General features: G+C 38.3%; 2 protein-coding genes across 6 annotated transcripts in view; one reads left to right on the top strand and one right to left on the bottom strand.

The window, feature by feature from the left end:
- The window catches only part of glceb (glucuronic acid epimerase b), a 75370-nt gene extending 62288 nt beyond the window's left edge, over positions 1-13082 (bottom strand). The window contains exons 1-2 of one of the 2 annotated variants that reach the window (XM_011488017.4): positions 12963-13082; positions 9668-9837 (exon numbers count right to left, since the gene is read on the bottom strand). In XM_011488017.4, the coding sequence (XP_011486319.1) occupies positions 9668-9685 (18 nt within the window). In that variant the 5' untranslated portion in view covers positions 9686-9837; positions 12963-13082. The remainder of the gene's footprint in view (positions 1-9667; positions 9838-12962) is intronic. The other variant, XM_078945086.1, reaches the window with a different exon arrangement.
- On the top strand, positions 11816-17230 carry anp32a (acidic (leucine-rich) nuclear phosphoprotein 32 family, member A). 4 transcript variants are annotated; one of them, XM_078945091.1, is made up of 8 exons: positions 11816-12030; positions 14150-14299; positions 14380-14502; positions 14591-14789; positions 14888-14997; positions 15096-15165; positions 15972-16048; positions 16187-17230. In XM_078945091.1, the coding sequence occupies exons 1-7, from the start codon at positions 11977-11979 to the stop codon at positions 16037-16039; spliced, it is 774 nt and encodes a 257-aa protein (XP_078801217.1). In that variant the 5' UTR covers positions 11816-11976; the 3' UTR covers positions 16040-16048; positions 16187-17230. The 4 variants fall into 4 exon arrangements, with proteins under 4 accessions (XP_078801217.1, XP_023808716.1, XP_023808725.1 ...); XM_023952948.2 differs by having other exon boundaries at positions 16137-17230; XM_023952957.2 differs by having other exon boundaries at positions 16183-16715.
- Positions 17231-18698: the final 1468 nt, after the last annotated feature.

Genomic DNA, 18698 nt, shown 5'->3' with positions numbered 1-18698 from the left:
GGCGTGCATTATCACTTTTTAATCCACAAACTGCAGCCAATCAGAATCGAGTATTCATCGTGTTTTGTTTAGGAGAAAATGGTCTTTAAGGGGAGTTTTTTCTCTAACCCATTTGGTGTTCTGCATACATTTTTATATTTAGAACTGTGCCTGTAAGGGTAGCATTAAATACCAAACTCAACTCTGGGAAGTACTTTGAATTATCTCTGTGTACAAAAGGTGCTAGACTAATAAAGCTGCCTTGCCACTGAACATTGGCAATCTGATGCATCATCCTCATTAAGAAAGACTCAAGAGGTTCAAAAACTGACAGAAAGATTGGTCGTTAAAACCAAAAGATGAAATGGTTTGGATAGTGTAACAGTGACAGCATGTGCTCCTAATGAGAACATTCAGACTTGTGAAACACTTTGTTATGGAAAGGAAGATACTGTTTTGAACCGGCAGCTTTCTCATTGTTTTTTGTTGTTACTTATGTTTGTTCATAGTTAGAGCCACTTTACCAACATCATCCTAAAAGAATGAAATGTACAAGAAATATTACTTACAGTTGTGAGAGTTGTGTAAATATGTAATATATTTTAATGACTTTACATAACACATTTTTGGAGAAATTGTGTTTAAATGAGGATCTAGGATAGAATAATGCATGAAAAAAATCAACTGTTTCACTATCATTATTATTATTTGTTGAGTCATCATGTCAGATCTAAAATGCTTGTGCTCTTGCAGCCTTTTTCATTCTAAACAGAAAAAGTTGATCCAACTTAAAAGAATCACTTCAATTGGTAACACGTAATTGAATTAAGTTTATTCAACTTCATTTTTTATGTCTATCCAACTCAATATATTGATCTAACTTAAATTCTTTTGGATAAATGTGTTACTCAGAGTTACTCAGAGTAACACATTTATCCAACATTATATAATATATTTATCCTATTTATTACAATGTGTTTGTGGATCCTCTCAAAGTACCGCATCAAAGTTACAGGGCAATATTCTTTGAGGCAGGTGACAGTTTTTTTTTTTTTTTTGGCACTGGTACATGGATGTTGTATGACAGAGAAGCAATGTGCTGAAGGAAAAAAACTGTGAATAAAGCAGCCTCAACTCGTAGAGAAAAACCAATGATTGGTATTCCGTTGACTACAGTTTTTCCTATACAGTTATAAAGTTAACCCTCCTCCTTTATCCAGGCTTGGGACTGGCAAAGTGCCTGTCTGGCAGCGTTACTTTTTCTAAAATCTATAGAATTTGCGTAGGAAGCCGGAGTACCCGGAGAGAAACTATGATGTACACAATTTTTTATTTCATTACTATTTTATCTTATTTTTTCTATTTCCATGGTGCTTTATTTTATTCTAATTGATCTAATTGTCTACATTTTAGCGTCTCTGTTTGCAAATATTAAAGTACATTGTGCATTGTCTTGCTAACTATTGTGGTACTGTATGACTTTATTTCTCCTTTGTCCTTTATTATGTTCTACTTTATTTACTATACTGATCTTTAGCCTATCTACTACTACTAAAGTACATTGTGGTATGTCAGATTTCTTGCTATGCTGGGCAAAACAGCCTCATTTTCCATTCTGTATGTAGAAAAAAGTCCTATTTTATTTACTATTCTAACTTTTAGCTTCTCTATTACCAATACTAAAGTACAGACAACACACAATACAACAGTTTAACTGTCATCAAATTAACAAAATAAATTAAGAATGAAATAATGAAGACAAAATATTAAACAAGATTTGAATAATCATAATTACATTTCAATACAATGTGACATTACCGAAGGTGCATGTCGCCTTTTACTATCATTTTTTATGGATTTGTTTTTACAGAAAGAGCTTTAATGAAAATAATTTTGTTTGATTTTTATAAATCCACCCAACTACTAGTAAATAAAAAAACATCCTTCATAACACAATCAATACTGTTAGTATTAATAGTGTAAAATCTGATTTATTTTGAAATAGGAGTAAATAAAAATATTTTCTTTGTCACCAGTTTTCAATAGTATTTAATTATTTTTTTGTATATCTGCATTAGCTTCAAATCTCAAAAACTGAATTAAAAATATAATAATTCATACCTGAAGCAAAGTTTTTGTTTGGTGTTTGATCACAGACGTCAAATGCAGTAATAAATCAAAGAGTCAAATATTGGGATCAGTGAAATATTGGGATCAGTTTTCATCAGACAGTTCTGACCTGCAGACAACTTGACCTTAACTTTCAGTGCCGTTGATAACAGGCAAAGAAGGATACAGACCTTCATCTAATGTCTGCAGACATAACAGCAAAGAGAACTATAAACTCTGTTTAAACCCAGAAGAACGGCTGTTAATCAGCAGAAGACGAATACCAACATTGGACAATCAACAGAATATGAACCCTTTTTTATTTCACAGCATGACATAATAACTAAAAAAAAAGCTTAGCCAATTTATAAAAATGGTTAAAATGATTGATTTTTAAAATTTATTATGTCACTTGCTTCAAAAATTGATTCATGATTTCCTAATGAAACATACTTTGCACATATTTTTAAATTTTGATATTTGATCAATTCATGCCCTGAAGATTTTTGAAACAGTGTTATGTCTATTTTACTGGCATCGCATTATATTTTAATCATATACATGATTTTTCTAATTAACATAATATGCATATATTTTAGATAACTGATCTGCATTTGCCATGTTGATTTCTAAAATAGTTATGTCTATTTTTAACATAATAATTAAGTAATTTATCTTTGTTATGTGCTTTATTGAAATGTATTGAAAAATAATTTATCATAAAATTAAGTACTTAACACTCTTAAACCTCCCACATTGTGAAAAATGCATTTTATAATTAATTTTGAAAAAATGTTAGAAATGAAAGGGAGATTTTAAAAAGAACAGACTTGTTCAAATCTATGACACTCTTGTAAAGAATGCATGTAAAAGATCTTTGTTATATGAGCTGTTATTATTATTACCTATATTATATATACTTGAATTGTATTTCTTAATCCAAAAGCACAGATTGGATTTACTACTCAGCACGACATTTTGTTCTCCTGTTTTTCACTGTTTCATGTTTGCAAATAGCTTCAAGTCTGTTTCTATATACTTTTGCTCCTTTGGTGAAATGCACAATCTTAGTGTTTTTGTTATTTCAGCATGATGTGTAAATGACACTTCTCTCTAAAATTATTAATTTTTCTCTTTCACTGAATATTTTTTGTGTTTACTGGTGACATTTTATGCAAGTAAACAACTGACTGTTGCTTTTTTTTTCACACCACAGGTTGTTCCGAAAGAGGAGACATTGTGATGAGCATTGTGTTGGAGTCAGCACAAATAAAAAAGGTGCCGTTGTTGCTGCTTTCACACGTTCAGTTCCCATCAGACCCACTCACTTTCTTCACTTCTTCCACCCTGATGTTAGTGTAACTGTAATAAAACAAAAGCTTCCTGTTTCACATTTGCATGTAGGTGTTTTACAGCATTGCTGTATGGTGTTAACACCACCCTGACTTCTACTGGGATTAGCAGCAGCTCTCTAAATGGGTGCTACTCTTTTTCAACATTTCTCCATCATGATGCAACGGATCTGCAGCCAATCCTGGAGTGTTAAGGCCCGTACACACCGGGACGAGTTTCGCGCGCGATATTCGCCGACGTTTAACGCCTCATGACTAAACAAAGGGCACCAATGTGAGTGTGCACAACGACGCGAAAAAACGGCACGTGTCAAAGCGTCACTTTTTAAAAAACGCCTCGGGTTCGTTTTTTTGGTTTGACGCGCCACGTCAAAAACTATACGACCAATGAGAATGGCGCTTTTGCACACGTGTCTGGAGCTTCTGAAGTTACAGTAAAACACAACTTGGGGGCGCTCAAACACAAAACTGCCTTTCTCAGCACACATACCAGCGAAGAAGATAGACGCCAAGTAGCATCTACACTGCCTCGAAGAAATAATGACGGACATTCTAAAATATCCCCGAAAACGCTCATAATACATTTTCAGCTCTTGTACCAGTCGATAAAACTCCCCATGTTCTTTTCTTCTCGTGACTATGGGATGTACCCAAAATGGTGTCTTTTCCGGCGTCTTTCATCATTCAACAGAACAATAATTTCTTCATCGCTGGAACTGGAGCTACTGGTGCCGGAAATATTCAAGTTTTCTTTGTATGATTCTGACAAGAGCGTAAATACTTGCTCTCTTCTTCTGAGTGAAAAGCGACTTTAAGAAGCGTGAAGTTGCGCAGCGCCACCTTGTGTACAGGAGTATTTCTGTTTTACATTAACCGCCATCTAATGTCAGGGAATGAAATTGCATGTTGGCTCGGCTCATCGTCAGCGAAAATCGCCTGGGTGTGAACACAAAAAACGTGTTGAAAAACGCTGGCGAAAAAAAGGCTGGCGAATATTCGTCCCGGTGTGTACGGCCTTTAGATGCTGCCTCTTTTTAAAGTTGGGATGCTTTGAAACATTACCAAAAAGGGCTGCACGTTATGAGGAAAACTCGGGATTTGCAATATTAGTGATCAATATTGCGATGACGATATAACTTGCGATACAAGAACAAATAGCAAAACAACCAAAAACATAATTTCCATTTCACTCCAACAGTTTAATTTAAGTAAGAGTCAACATACCTCAAATTACACTCCAAATGACCGTCGTCTACATAGGAGGCCAGCATATAACATAAAAGGGCTCCATCCGATTGGTCAACAACCTTAAGGCCCGTACACACCGGGACGAATATTCGCCAGGCGTTATTCGCCAGCGTTTTTCGCCACGTTTTTTGTGTTCACACCCAGGCGATTTTCGCTGACGATGAGTGGAGTGAACATGCAATTTCATTCCCTGACATTAGATGGCGCTTAATGTAAAACAGAAATACTCCTGTACACAAGGTGGCGCTGCGCAACTTTACGCTTCTTAAAGTCGCTTTTCACTCAGAAGAAGAGAGCAAGTATTTACGCGCTTGTCAGAATCAAACAAAGAAAACATGAATATTTCAAGCACCAGTAGCTCCAACTGGTGCTTGGTTCGGGGATATTTTAGAATGTCCGTCATTATTGCTTCGCGGCTGTGTAGACGCTACTTGGCGTCTATCTTCTTCGCTGGTATGTGTGCTCAGCAAGGCAGTTTTGTGTTTGAGCACCCCCAAGTTGTGTTTTACTGTAACTTCAGAAGCTCCAGACACGTGAGCAAAAGCGCCATTCTCATTGGTCGAGTAGATTTCGACGCGACGCGTCGAAAAAAAAAAAAGAACCCGAGGCGTTTTTTTTTTTTGACGCTTTAAGCGTGGCGTTTTTTCGCGTCGGTGTGCACACTCTCGTTGGTGCCCTTTGTTTAGTCACGAGGCGTTAAACGTCGGCGAAAATCGCCGGCGAAATTCGTCCCGGTGTGAACAGGCCTTTAAGGGGTCCATCTGATTGGTCAAATGGATAAATTGATTTTTTTGATTCGATAAATACTTCAAGCTGTCATAAGATTGTTTTAGTGAATTTAAGGTAACCATTTATCACAATTTTTTCTTTTGCAATATTCATATTACACAGCTTGATATCACGATTAATGATAAATTTGCAATATTGGGCCTATTACCAACCCTCTTTCAAAAGACAGACCAACTATTCTTTCAACACAACAATCGTGCAAACACCTCAAAGAAATGTTGACATCTCTTCGTCAAGTTTGAATTAGTTAGAATTTGTCTAAATTTTATAGGTTGTTAATCATCTGCCTGGGTATTTATCCCTGAGTATTTACCCTTTATTTGTACTTTTCAGAATGCTGTTTGCATATGTGTTTTGTCTGCAGACCCTACCATGGAGTTTTTTTTATCAGAAACCACACCCAAGAGCCAAAGACGTGTTTCAGGAATGCAATAACAGGAAGATCCTCCTCTGTGAGGAGCTCATTAAATGAAGTAGTGAAGCTGCACATCACCTTTTTCTTTGTCATTTATGTCCTTCAGAGATGCTACTTTGGTTTATTGCTATTGTTTCCCCTTGTTGCTTCGTTCAAAGTCACCTTCGGAGATTCTCATCCAGGTCATGTCAGGATTCTGTTCTTTAGGGCAACTGGGCTTTAAAAAAATCTAAAAATCCAAGTAGCTTTGCTTCTGTATGCCTGCAGGATGTTGTCTTTTATTTAACACATTTTTACCATATTCAGGTTTGCTAGTCATTTTGAGTATGGCGCTCTGTTTCTATTGGATCTATATGTTACATGAGGATCAGTTCAGCAAATGGCCAAAAGCTTCACCTTAATCCCCTCATCTTGAGCATTTTTCCTTGAGTTTCCGTCGTACCCTCCTTCAGTGGTGTGGGGGTGGGACACTCTTTTGTTTCCCTTGCGTGTTCTTTGTTGTGTTTACTTCCTGTCGAGTCCATTGTGTGGTCTTTGTTAATTGCCTCGGCTGCTGCACTTTACTTGTGGTGGAAAAGATTCTCTGAGTGAAAAAAAGAGGATGTTCGAGTTTTTCTGGTTAATCTCAGCTGCAGCAACAGTAAATGAACCGAAGGTTCCAGTATTTTGCCTGGAGAAGTAATTGTGAGATTTTACAGTCTCCAGGGAGGCACCCAAACTTGATAACCCAGTATACTCTAAATTTTCTCTTTTTAAATGTTGCCTTTAGAATTTTCCTCTTTTTGCAAATTCTCATCCAGTTTGTGTGCGTTTTTCTACAATTTGCTATTATAGCGCTGCACTGTGGTGCGCAGTGAGAAGGTCCTGATTCACATCTCACCTGGGTGCTTTCGTTTGGAGTCTGCACGTTCTCCCTATGCATGTGTGGGTTTTGAATAGTGCAGAAAATTTACATTTAAAGGTTAAATTAATAAAAGTGTTCCCAGCGGTCTTTTTTATTATGGTTATGCCGTTTTTAGCCGCAAAAAAAGTCATTTTCTAGGACGTAGTTGCTGCAGAACTAAGTTGTTTGTGGGACTGTTGATGTGCAGCAAGCCAACCCCACTTCCCATCATCCATCTGTTTACACGCTCACCCGCTGGCTTACAGTCACTCACACCCCAACCAACATAAATCTCCACATAATTTTAACATTCTGACCTGTGTGTCTCATCCAGAAGTATAATCTTAAATTTTCGTTTTTTGACTTTTCTGTCACCTTTCAGCAGAACAACTATAAAAAAGATCATCCCAGCAGACCGCCCCATTGTCCCATACTCACACTCTAAATTACACCTGCCAGATCTGTGCTTTTAAACGTCAAGGCTGCGTGAAGAAAAGCTGCCAGACTGTTTTTAAAATGCTAAAGAGGAAAACTCTGCTTAGCACCCGTGGTGTTCAGGCTTTTCTTTTTCCAGCAGACGTTGTAGGAGGACTTAATTAGACCTGACAACTGTGAAACGCTGTGAGAAACATTCAATTCAGAACTGCATTTGGTGAACTCTTTAGGAATAGGTTAAAAGACGCACAAAGGAAAACGCGGAGAAGGAAGAAAGGGAAGCGCAGACGCCCTTTTTCCCCCGTCCTTGGTGACTTGATGTTTTTTGGTTGTTCATAATGTATTTGAGGGAAACCTCTAAAAAAATGGACATCAATATTTTGTTTACAAACTAGCCTCTGACAATTTAGAAAGGATTTTTTTAAAACATATTTTACAAAAAAAATTGTCTTTGGTGTTTAGCTAATTGATTTTCAGCCTGTTGGTGCTGCTACAATTTGGCAAATAACGCCCTCTAGTGGTACGAAAACATAGTCCCAGCCACATGTGTAATGAAAATCTGACCCCCCCCAAAAAAACTTTTTTTTTATATACATTTGCATTTTTTGTGGTACGTGTTTTTTGTGTAGCGTTAAATCTCAGGTTTTGCAGAAAGAAAAACAAGAAGACAGACGAAAAACTTTAAAAATATCAGAAGCAAGGATGCTCGATGGATCGGGGAAAAAGTGTTCTTTATGTCGGTGGAGCACCCCCCCACCAACACACACAGTTGGCTAAGTTGCCATAGTAACATCCAGGAACAACATCCGCAATATCTGTACAGAAAAGTCTAGCACTAAGAACAGCTGATTGAGGGAAGCTGAACTGTCAGGTCTGTGACAGAAGAGCAGAACTTGGATGAAGACTGTCAAATATCATTCATTTCATTTTCCAACACGGTCAAAGGTTCAGTACATCCACCACATTCTTTCAGCCTAATCTCCATTGGATTTATTTAACAAGCAGGAATGGATAGATTTTCGCTTTTATCTACAAAAAAACTATTAATTTTAACTAGACAAGCAGAGGCTGAAACTCTGACAGGTTCAATTCTGATTTCTATAATAAAAAATAAATCATTGCTTTTTCATTAGATTAACATTCAAAAGAGCATCTCAACTCTTTAGAAAAAACAGTTGTTTTCATTTAGGTTTGCATTGGAATAAAGTGGAAAACATCCACCTCTGATATTTGATGCTGCAGTTCAAATTCTGCCCTGAGCTCTACAACCCTGAGCCTTATTCTATCTTTATATTCTGGTTTGGGGTTCTTTTCTTGGGTGTTTTGCTTTTTTTTAAACAGCCAAAAACAGGAAGAACATTCAATTCAAGTCTTGTTTTAACTGGTATCAGATGAGCTCACGGTGTTACAACTGAGGAGAAAAACAAAAATGGGCTTATTTTAATTCCGATTTTTCAAGAGGCTTTACTATTTTCAGGCAAATCTGCATTTTCTGTTCGTACACAAAGACAACAGCAATGGAAGAGTGTGACATAAGTGTCACTATAAGTTGACATAAGTGTGACTATAAGTTCAAATAAGGACTGGAGTTTTGGAAAATATATTTGAATCGGGGTTGTATGATGGTGTAGTGGTTATCACTCTGGCCTCACAGCAGGAAGGCCCTGGTTCAAATCCCAGTAGGGCTCTTTCTGTGGGGAGTTTGCATGTTCTCCTTGTGAGTGTTGGTTCTCTGCAGTCATATTCCAAAAACATGTTTCATAGGTTAATTGGTACGTTCTAAATTGTCATATAGGTTTAATTCCTTGTGCTATCTTGTGGGGTCCAGATGACCCCCCACCCTTACGTTGATATGTTATCCCTACCATGATAAAGGATTTCATGTAACCAGTGAAGATCAAAACTGTCTTGTGGGGTTCAGATGACCCCACTCCCAACGTTAACGTGCCTTGGAGGCGCAGGGGTTAAACATGAGTGTTTGTGTGTGTGGTTGTGTGTGTGTGTGTGGTTGTGTGGCTCGGCAACAGACTGGCAATCTGTCCAGAGTCTACCCAAGGCATGACCAATAAGCATAACATTTATTTTCATTGCAATATCAGCTTGTGCAATACACGTATCGCAAAAGACGGCGTAAACTGCGATAAATGTTTCCATGCATGCACAGATAGAGAAGCCATTATGTTTTTAAAGCACACACTACCTACATTGTTCTTTGCTTTTGTCCATGTTGGCCAGTACTACCGGAAAGGGGGATCATTGTTTTTTAGTGCGTTTTTCAAGTTTGTCTCCATCTCCTATTGCGGTAACTTTTGTTTAACCCTTATCGTCAGTCAGAATTGACCTCTTTCACACTTGAAAACCGATGTGAAATGGAAATGATCCATCGGTTGTTTTTTTTGTTTTGCTATTTCTACAAGTGTTGCAAGTCAAATCATCCTCACAATATTGGCGACTCACATTGCAAGTTTTCTTCATATGGTGCAGCCCCGCCTTTGCCCAACACTAGCTGGTTTAAGCCGCAGCAGCCTCACGACACTGAAAGGCATTGAGTCGCTCCAGAAGATAGGTGGATCAGATGCTGCGTTACCAAACTGCTCACCTTCAGCAACTTCCTTCAGATCTAAAAACTGCAGTAGAGATAAAAGGCTGATGAAGTGATGGGTGCTGGTTGGCTGTTGACACTGAGCTAAAGAACCAAGGTACAAAACCCAGGTTATTTATCTGATCCAGATCCATCATGATTAGAATAAAGAAATACTCAAAAAACGCTGTTTAAACCTTAAATTCTTATATATGTGTCCTCTATAATCAGAAAAATGCTACACGAACATGTTAAAAACACAATTCCATGTAATTATGTCCAGTTTTTATAATAGTTCTTGTAGTTCTGAGCATAACTATTCCTGATTTTTAGGTCTGACTTTAAGGGTGATGCCTCTGTGCTGCTTTTTTTTTTTGTTTTCTTTTCTTTGAACAAGTTTGTATGTCACAATCTGGTTTAGTTCAGGATCAGTTTTTCTGCAAGGCGAAGCTTTGAGTTTGGACATTACATCTGTTGAGCTCATTAAGTATTGCAATAATCTGGATGTATTACAGAGTCAATTTAAAAAATCTTGAGTAAAACAAACAAAAACAAACTAATAGCTACTTTATTTGGGTGAGGATGGGGCTACATGCTAGATCCATTGCAATACACAGTAGAAAGCTTTGCCAAACATATGGTAGATTTACATTTTGAAGCAGCTGTTATACTCTGCTGTTAGGATTAGTGTCTTCCTTAAGGGGTTACATTTTCGGTTTTCATTCCTCATCATTAGTGGGACTGCATATCACTGCTAAACTACTGAATCCAATCAATTTCTACTGACAAGTTCAAAGTTTAGTTTAATGTCAACAGGATTCTACTAAATATCAGTTTTTTTGCACAATATAATCTCTAAAACCAACTTTGTTTGGTAATCAAAACTCATTTTTACATAACTTGCTATTTAAACTTGACAAAAACATATAGGCAACTGTTGTACAGGAAAATTGATAGATTGATTTAGTGAATTAAAGTTGCCTTTCTCTAATTTAGGATCAATTAGAGTTGATTGTTTAAGCCCAGCCGTACTGTTGAAAAAGTAGATGTTCTAACGAGCAGTTACGTTTCATCTCAGCTTATCATGGGCCTGCACATATTTTATCACACACAAAGAATGACACAGACTCCTCCCTGCAAAGCCCGCTCTTTTTTTCCTCTGACTTTTACTACTTTAGGTTTTACTTCCTTTACAGTTTGGAACTTTAATCCATCAGGTTAAACATTCAAACACTTTTTTATTATATATACTCTGGAATTTTTATCATGATGGTTTTATCAACAAATTGATAATTTTTTATATTGTTTTCAAATCAGTATAAAAGTTTTCAATTATTTATGGATAGAATTGTATTTTACTCTGCTGCCCTCTTGTGGATAAACTGGGTATTGCATGTTAGCTAATCGTTAAGAGTTTGGCTTTTTGAAGCGCCTCTCAGTGGAGGTTTAAATGTCCAATTAAATGTCAATAATATTGTCTTTTTTTGTCTGCCAAGTGGCATGGAAAAACCTTATATACAGAATGGCATCTAAAGATTTGTGTTTAACAGCCAACAATACATAGTAGTTTTTCTTGATGGCATGTTGACTTTATGATTCCTAACATTGTGTTTTGTTGCTTGTTTTTGTGTTTTTATTATCTTGTAGTGAATGATAAAAAGATTAACTATGAAGTTTATGAAAGTTTGCTTCACATTTCAGACATACTGTTGGGTATGTGAGTGGCAGAGCAATATTTTATGCCATCCGATGGACTTCATTTCAGGGGTTTATAGGTTTTGTTTTGAGAGCACGAGGACATGCTTTTTCGGTGACGTTTTGTGGCACGCGCACATAAAAGTGAATTGATATATATTTATATGGTTAATAATTAAATAAGTAGTGCGATTCCATGTAAAGCTCCAGTTAAATCAATTTAAACTTTAGTTAAACAACCAAACCCCGACAACAAAACCCCACCCAGTTTTCTAAGCGCGGGCCCCATTGGGTGGCGTGTCTGTAGATACGTTCCCTCTTTATTTGACGCGTCTGATTGGTCGACGGTGACGACAATCCCGAAACGTGCTCCCGCCCACCGAGCGGATCAAGTTTGAATGAACAACAGCAGTCTGTTCGGAGGTGGTATTTTTGCATTTGCGGTAATTATTAAAAGTGTGTAATTGTAGCACGGACGCGCCGATCGAGGATGGAGATGAAGAAGAGAATTCATCTAGAGTTGCGGAACCGCACTCCGTCAGACGTAAGTTAGCCGCACATTTCGCAGTGATGTGTCTCCCCCCCCCCCCCCCCCCCCTCTGCTAATGGAGAATATTTCATGTGATTTCTGGCGTGGGGATACAAAGTTTTGTTCCAAGTTAAAAGGTGAAGGAGACCCCGGGTTACATTGTCGCGTCGCGATCGTGTATTCTGCCGCTCCGTGCTGTAGGTCCGGGGCTTGAACTTTAGCTCCAACCTTTTGATGTGCAGTTTGAGAATCCAACACGGCTTTTTTTATGTCAGTGGTATAAACACGGCGAACAGTGCGAGAAGCCATATTTGTAACTTTTGATCTACGAACGAACGCGCCCCTTTCATCGGTGAACATCCCGCTGAAAGAAGGCTACTGGTTGTTTGGCTGCCCGTCTCCAGCTTTGGGCTGTTAAATGCGTTCGGAAGCGGTGCACTTCGCGGGCTAGTGATGCGGATCATAAAAGTCCCGTATTTATCAATGATGCGTAATTTTTAGCCCGCAATTGTCCTACAATTACGGCCCCGCATTTACTGTTCGTCCACCTGCACGGTTAGGATGGCTCGTGCGGAGAGACGGAACCACCGAGCGTCTTAGACCGGCGAGTCCGCAGTCCGTGCAGCCTCCAGCTGGAGTCACGGTGAGCTCGGTTGGTCGAATTGCAGCGCGGACCGACACCAACCGCGGGACATGTAGCCAAAACACACGAAAAGGTCTTAATAAACCGTTGGGGGTATTCATCTTTGTTATTATTGCAACCGGAGAACTCTCCCGTCTCCAGCGCGAGGACTCCACCACACGTAATGAAAACAAATGGTCGAGCCGCGGTGTTGCTCTAGTTTTCTAGAAGTAGGACAGGCCGCCATTTTACTGAGAAACAAAGGCAATGCGAAACACATCGAAAGCCCGTTCGTTCGGCACAAACGACGGACAATTCATCATACCTTCTTCATATTAGAAGTCTACATTCGTCATCTGTCCGTTCAGGAACTATTTAGCGTATGCAATAGTCAAACGTTTGCCTGGCAGCTATCTAATCGGCTTTAGCGGCCCCTCCTACTAACAAATGACCCTGTGCACGACTCGTAGGTCTGTGTAGTCCCAGCTTGCTTTCACTGATGTACACTTTCGTCACTCATAAAAACGCCTGGTATTGGAGTGTACGTGGACGAACGGGTCCAATTGAACTCGTAAAAACTCATTTCTTTGTCTGTTCGGCCGAATTTAATAATCTTATATGTTATTTCTACGTAATGGAAGGAGAGCCAAAGCATCGCGATATCTAAGACGATGAGGCGTGTTTGCATTTGGATGAGGGACAGAAAACTCTACAGCGCCCGTCCTCGCCGCTGATTGGCTGAGTCACGCGCGTGAACGCGGGTAAAAGGGATCTGCCAGCATTGCTCCCGTGACCGAATATCACACAATATTAATGCGCAGTCAGAATTGACATACTGTACTTCATTTCTAATATTGCGCAACGTTCTATTTAATAACGTTTGATAGCTCAACAAAAGGCAAATGCTTATTTGATGTTAACTATAATTTTTGGAAAATTTGACCTCCCCACCCCCCAAAAATGTTTATAAAATTAGTTCTAGTTATTTTGTTTGAATTTAAGCTAATCAACAGCTCATAAAGCTTTCTTGGTCATATCATTACTCAAAAATGGTAGAAAATTCATCTTTTATCTTAGTATAAAATTTCAAATTTGCCCATGCAGTTTTGATATTTCCCGTCTGTCAAATTTGTCTGAATTTTCTCTAGTTTTTCCTTCATCCATAATATTTTTGCAGGGATGTAGTGCAGCTCAGTACTCTGATGTTATCAAAGGAAGCTTATTTAAAAAAAAGAACAAGTTTTTCATAGGGGCTCTGATGAATCGATACATATAGTTAATCTGTTTTCATCCTATCTAGACGATCCTATCTTTCAGCTGGGTTAAAATGTGGGTAATCCATGTATTTGGAATTAACATTTGCTTATAGAAAGTAGGTCCAAAGGTTAGATGCATAATGTCGAATTATTTTACGCAAACTTAAAAAAGACAACATGAAAGTCTTTGATTTCATTCTCAAAAATGCTCCGTGTCATGTGTTACGTACTACTAATCGGATGTTCTGTTCTTCAGGTCAAAGAACTCGTGCTAGACAACTGTCGCTCAAATGAAGGCAAGATCGAGGGCCTAACAGACGAGTTTGAGGAGCTGGAATTTTTAAGCACAATCAATGTCGGTCTGACAACAGTAGCTCACTTGCCCAAGCTAAAGAAACTCAAAAAGGTGAGTGTCTTCTGGATGGATGGAGTCTTTTAGGCCGTGACACTTGTGATTTGTTCTTATGTACTGAAATTAATCAACAGCTCGAACTCAGCGATAATAGGATCTCAGGAGGTTTGGAGGTTCTGGCAGAGAAATGTCCCAACCTCACACATCTCAACCTCAGTGGCAACAAGATAAAAGATCTCAGCACAATAGGACCACTGGTAAGTGTCACTTTAAACCTCATGGAATAAACAAAAGTCCAAAGTAACAGGCTGTTTAATTTTACATTTTAATCTGTTGTCTTGACAGAAGGAGCTGGGGGCCCTGAAGAGCCTAGACTTGTTTAATTGTGAAGTAACAAACCTGAATGAATACAGAGACAACGTCTTCAAGCTATTACCGCAGCTCACTTACCTGGACGGCTACGACAAAGACGACAAAGAGGCGCCCGACTCTGACGGCGAAGTTTACGCCGAGGGACTGGATGACGATGAGGACGATGAAGAGGGTGAGGCTCAAACCTATTCCCTCTCATAGACGCGCTCACATTAGCATCTGTTCGTGTCGCTCATTCGAGCATTTGAATGTTTTAATCATCCAATGTAGATGAGGAGGAGTATGACGAAGATGCACCACCTGGAGACGAGGAAGATGAAGAGGGAGATGAAGAGGAAGAGGAGAACGAAGAGGAAGAGGAGGAGGACCTCAGTGGAGAGGTGATCAAAGAATGATGGACAGTTCAAATTCTATGGCCTTTGAACGGATAACATTGGTGTGGGCTAAACGTTACTTTCATGTGTGTGTCTTTATGAAGGAGGAAGAAGAGGACGACTTAAATGACAAAGAGGGGGATGATGATGATGAAGAGGAAGGTGAGCAAAACGGTGAGTAAATACAGCTTAGAGGTTCTCATTTCGTGCTTAGACGGCCTGTTTTTTGCATCAATTTTTACCGTTAGTATTGTAGCGCTGCGCGATCTTTGCTCAGTGGGCCTAATTGAAGGCATTCAGCTTCTTTTGACTTTATAAATTGTCGCTCACGGCACGTGAACTGCATTCTTTAATATGCCTAAACCCCATTCCTAGGAGTTTAGATTCACACTAGACAAGCAGGGAGGGGCTTCTTCTTCTATTTCATGTTCTACTGTTTACTAGCTCATGTCCGCCACTTAGAGTTGGAAGAGGTTTGGTGCAAAATGTCAAAGCGGTGCAAGTCATGTGACTCTTGCTCCAGGCTTTTTCTTTTACACCTCTATTCCCGATGAATGAAAGACTTGGTGTCATAGAATTCCAGCCAGGCACAAACCACAATTATTAATTTCTAGTATGTGAGAGTTTAGAAAAAGGAAACAAGGATTTGACCTTTTCTAACTGATCATATCAGCAATATGTCTATGAAGACTCTCATTCATCCAGGTTGGTTCCATTGTAGTAGGTTTAGGGGATGTCATCTGGACTTGGTTACCAAGTCCAGATGACATCCCCTAAACCTACTACAATATCAGCAATATGTAACAAATAATGAAAAGTCTGAGCTATATGGGTTTACTGTAGTTCAATACATTGATAAACTAGGGAACCGATTCTATTTTCTAGTGCTAACTCATTTTTTCATAAAACATGAGAGTTTGTAAAATAGTTTTACACTTTTTAAATATTTTCCTCTTAAAATATAAAATTGTGTTTTGTAGACGAAGAGCGAGGCCAAAAGAGAAAAAGGGAACTGGATGAAGAAGGGGAAGAGGACGATGACGACTGAAAATCTTCAGTAAGCCAAGTCGTGAACTGTTTGAAACCTGTATCTCCCAGTCACTTCCCTACAAGCCCTTATATATCTCTTTTGTTTCATATTGCAGGAATAACTTGTTTTTTTTTTGGTTTTTTGTTTTTGTTTCTGGCCAGTCAGGTTTAACGGATTACTTGGAGGAGACAGATTTCTGTACCTTTCTTCTCCTGTGTTCCGCTTTCTGCTGTCCACTTTTAACAGCTCTGTGGACAACAGTTTTGTAATATCAACTTTTTTTTTGACACTTTTTTTGGTTTTCTGAGTTGATGTAACACCACTTTGTCATGACTTCTGTATTTTATGACCTCCCCATTCAAAAATACCAATAATAAGAAAAGAGTGCATGTATAATACATTTAAAAGTCAACTACTGGAATCCATGTATGACTGTCCTCGTCTTGAACTTATCTTTTTGCATTGTACTTTAGTTTTTTTTTTTTTTAATGTAAGTTATGTGTTTGTAGTGTCACCCTTATGCCAATACTCTGCTGCCCCGGCGTGGAACTTCTGTCTGATCATGCACAGTGTGACCCTCACGGTGCATCTTTTTAAATTATAGCAAAAAAAAAACAAAAACAAAAAAAACATGTCTGCCCTTGTCAGAGCCGCTCCTCCTCTTTAGAACCCTCAGCTTTGATAGTTTGGAAATTACGTGTTCTTGTAAATACTGACCAAATCTATTTTTTTGTATTCACTTTGATGATGGCAGACATTGAACAGACAACTGAGGTGAAATTGTGATAAAAACAAATAAATTCATGCTTTATCTTAGATGCGCAGTGTAACAATTCTTTTCTTGAATTTGAACATTTATATGCATAACCTTTTTTTCCATGAAGAGAGTTTCCACCATCAGAACTCGTTGCTTTTCTCCCACGTCGTTATCTCGTATCCACAGGTTGCAATGTTTGAATTAGTTGTGGTATTGTAGCTTATTACACGCTTTGAAAGGAGGTTCCTACTACAACTCATGTAAATTTAAAATGTATTGGCTCAAAAAAGGTCAAGTTATATTATGGATTATGTTTTCTCTAGTGTACACAATGGTCAAATTGGCCTACCTCAGTGACTTCACTGTTAACAATCCACTGTCATCGGCAAATTTTTTTGTTTTGTTTTGTTTTTTCCCCTCGCACTCACTTCAATAAATCCCTTTTATATAAACTGTCTGGTCTTTGTGTCGCAATACTGAGAAGTACAAGGATTTGTTTGTGCGCAGATTATGAAAAAAGTCACTAGTCAATGCAACTGATCAAAACAAAAACAATACCTCAATTATTTTTTAGCAAAGCAGTATAACATCCCTATACAAAAGCTGTCGCACAAACACTAGGTACATTTTGGCGCATATTGTACAGATGAAAATTGGTCATATGTGGACAAAGGGAGAAAAGTGTTCTTTACTTGAAATTTTCAGATGGATCACAAATGAACCATACTAAAACTACGGAAAAAGTATGAATAAACTGCGCAAAGAACATATAAATCAATGTACAATGTGAACCATGTGTGATTGTTGCACTGTTTGGATGCAAATCATTAGTAAAACTTGCATCAACTATGTTCTATATCGCCATGTGCGATATAAAAGTTATACATTGATGGCACATGTGGGAAAAGTCTGTTAGACATACCGGTACATAGACATATGGATCTTTTGCGGAGGGCCTCAAATTTGCCAATGCATCGCGCAAATATCACGCACCATTGTGTACAATTTACGTTATAATTGCATATAAACTACGTATAATATCCAACAACCAACCAATTCTTGGTCTCAACCGACCAAAGATTTTGAACAGCTCAAAGCCTATTTCACGTTAAGACCCGTTGGCCGAAATTCTTGCCAGACATCTGCGCGCATGAATGATGAATTCATTCACTTATGAATTATATCAGGAATTTAATGTACGTCTTTGTTTTCTTCGTTGGAGCTGGCATCTCACTTAAAACTGTATGGCTGGATAGCTCGCCATTTTTGTGACGCCGGTAATTTTAGGTAGGGTGTGTGAGAGACTAAGCTAGCAGGAGAGAGTGTAAACAGAGGAATGTTGGGAAGTAGGGGAAGGCTCACTCCATGCCAACAGTTCCTCGCACAACATAGAGGTGAATTTCTAATGAACTACAGTCGCTCTGCAGATTATATGTCCTAAAAAACAACACAGGTTTTGTGATTTGGGATAAAAACAGCATAATCATAATTAAAAGACAACTGGAAACACATTGAAAGTAAATCAAAAGATGATCAGTGAGACTTTAAGTTATAACAACATTGAATGTTTCATTATGTCGGATCAGTAATTAGTAGCACACATGTATAAAGTGACCTGACATGATACGACAGCCAAGACTTCATGTTTCCGTGTTCCTCAGCACAATCATCTAATTTCCTGCAGCAGTTTTGTTCATACAAGTTATTATTAATTTCTGGTTGTTTTTGCTTATTTTTGGCTCTTAAACTGAAACCACTACTACACTCTGTGGCCATAAGTTCTTACTTAAATGTAGATTCTTTATTTTTTGTTTCAAAAACAAAGATAAACATATTATGGCTTTGCAGCTTGTTATAATTGTGCCAAAAGAGTAGAACTACAGGTTAGTCTGGATTTAAAACCAAAAGGGGAACAAAGAG

The sequence above is a fragment of the Oryzias latipes genome, chromosome 3 (genome assembly GCF_053564925.1).
Source record: "Oryzias latipes strain Hd-rR chromosome 3, Olatipes_Hd-rR_3.1".
NCBI classification, from domain to species: Eukaryota; Metazoa; Chordata; class Actinopteri; order Beloniformes; family Adrianichthyidae; genus Oryzias; species Oryzias latipes.
Note: the sequence above shows the minus strand (reverse complement) of the source record. Positions and strands in the feature narration are given on the sequence as shown.

Coding starts and splice junctions, on each gene's coding strand:
- anp32a (XM_078945091.1), top strand. CDS start 11,977: ATGGAGATGAAGAAGAGAATTCATCTAGAGTTGCGGAACCGCACTCCG. Junction 14,790..14,887: donor CGATGAGGACGATGAAGAGG/GTGAGGCTCAAA, acceptor CATCCAATGTAG/ATGAGGAGGAGTATGACGAA. Junction 14,998..15,095: donor AGGAGGACCTCAGTGGAGAG/GTGATCAAAGAA, acceptor GTCTTTATGAAG/GAGGAAGAAGAGGACGACTT.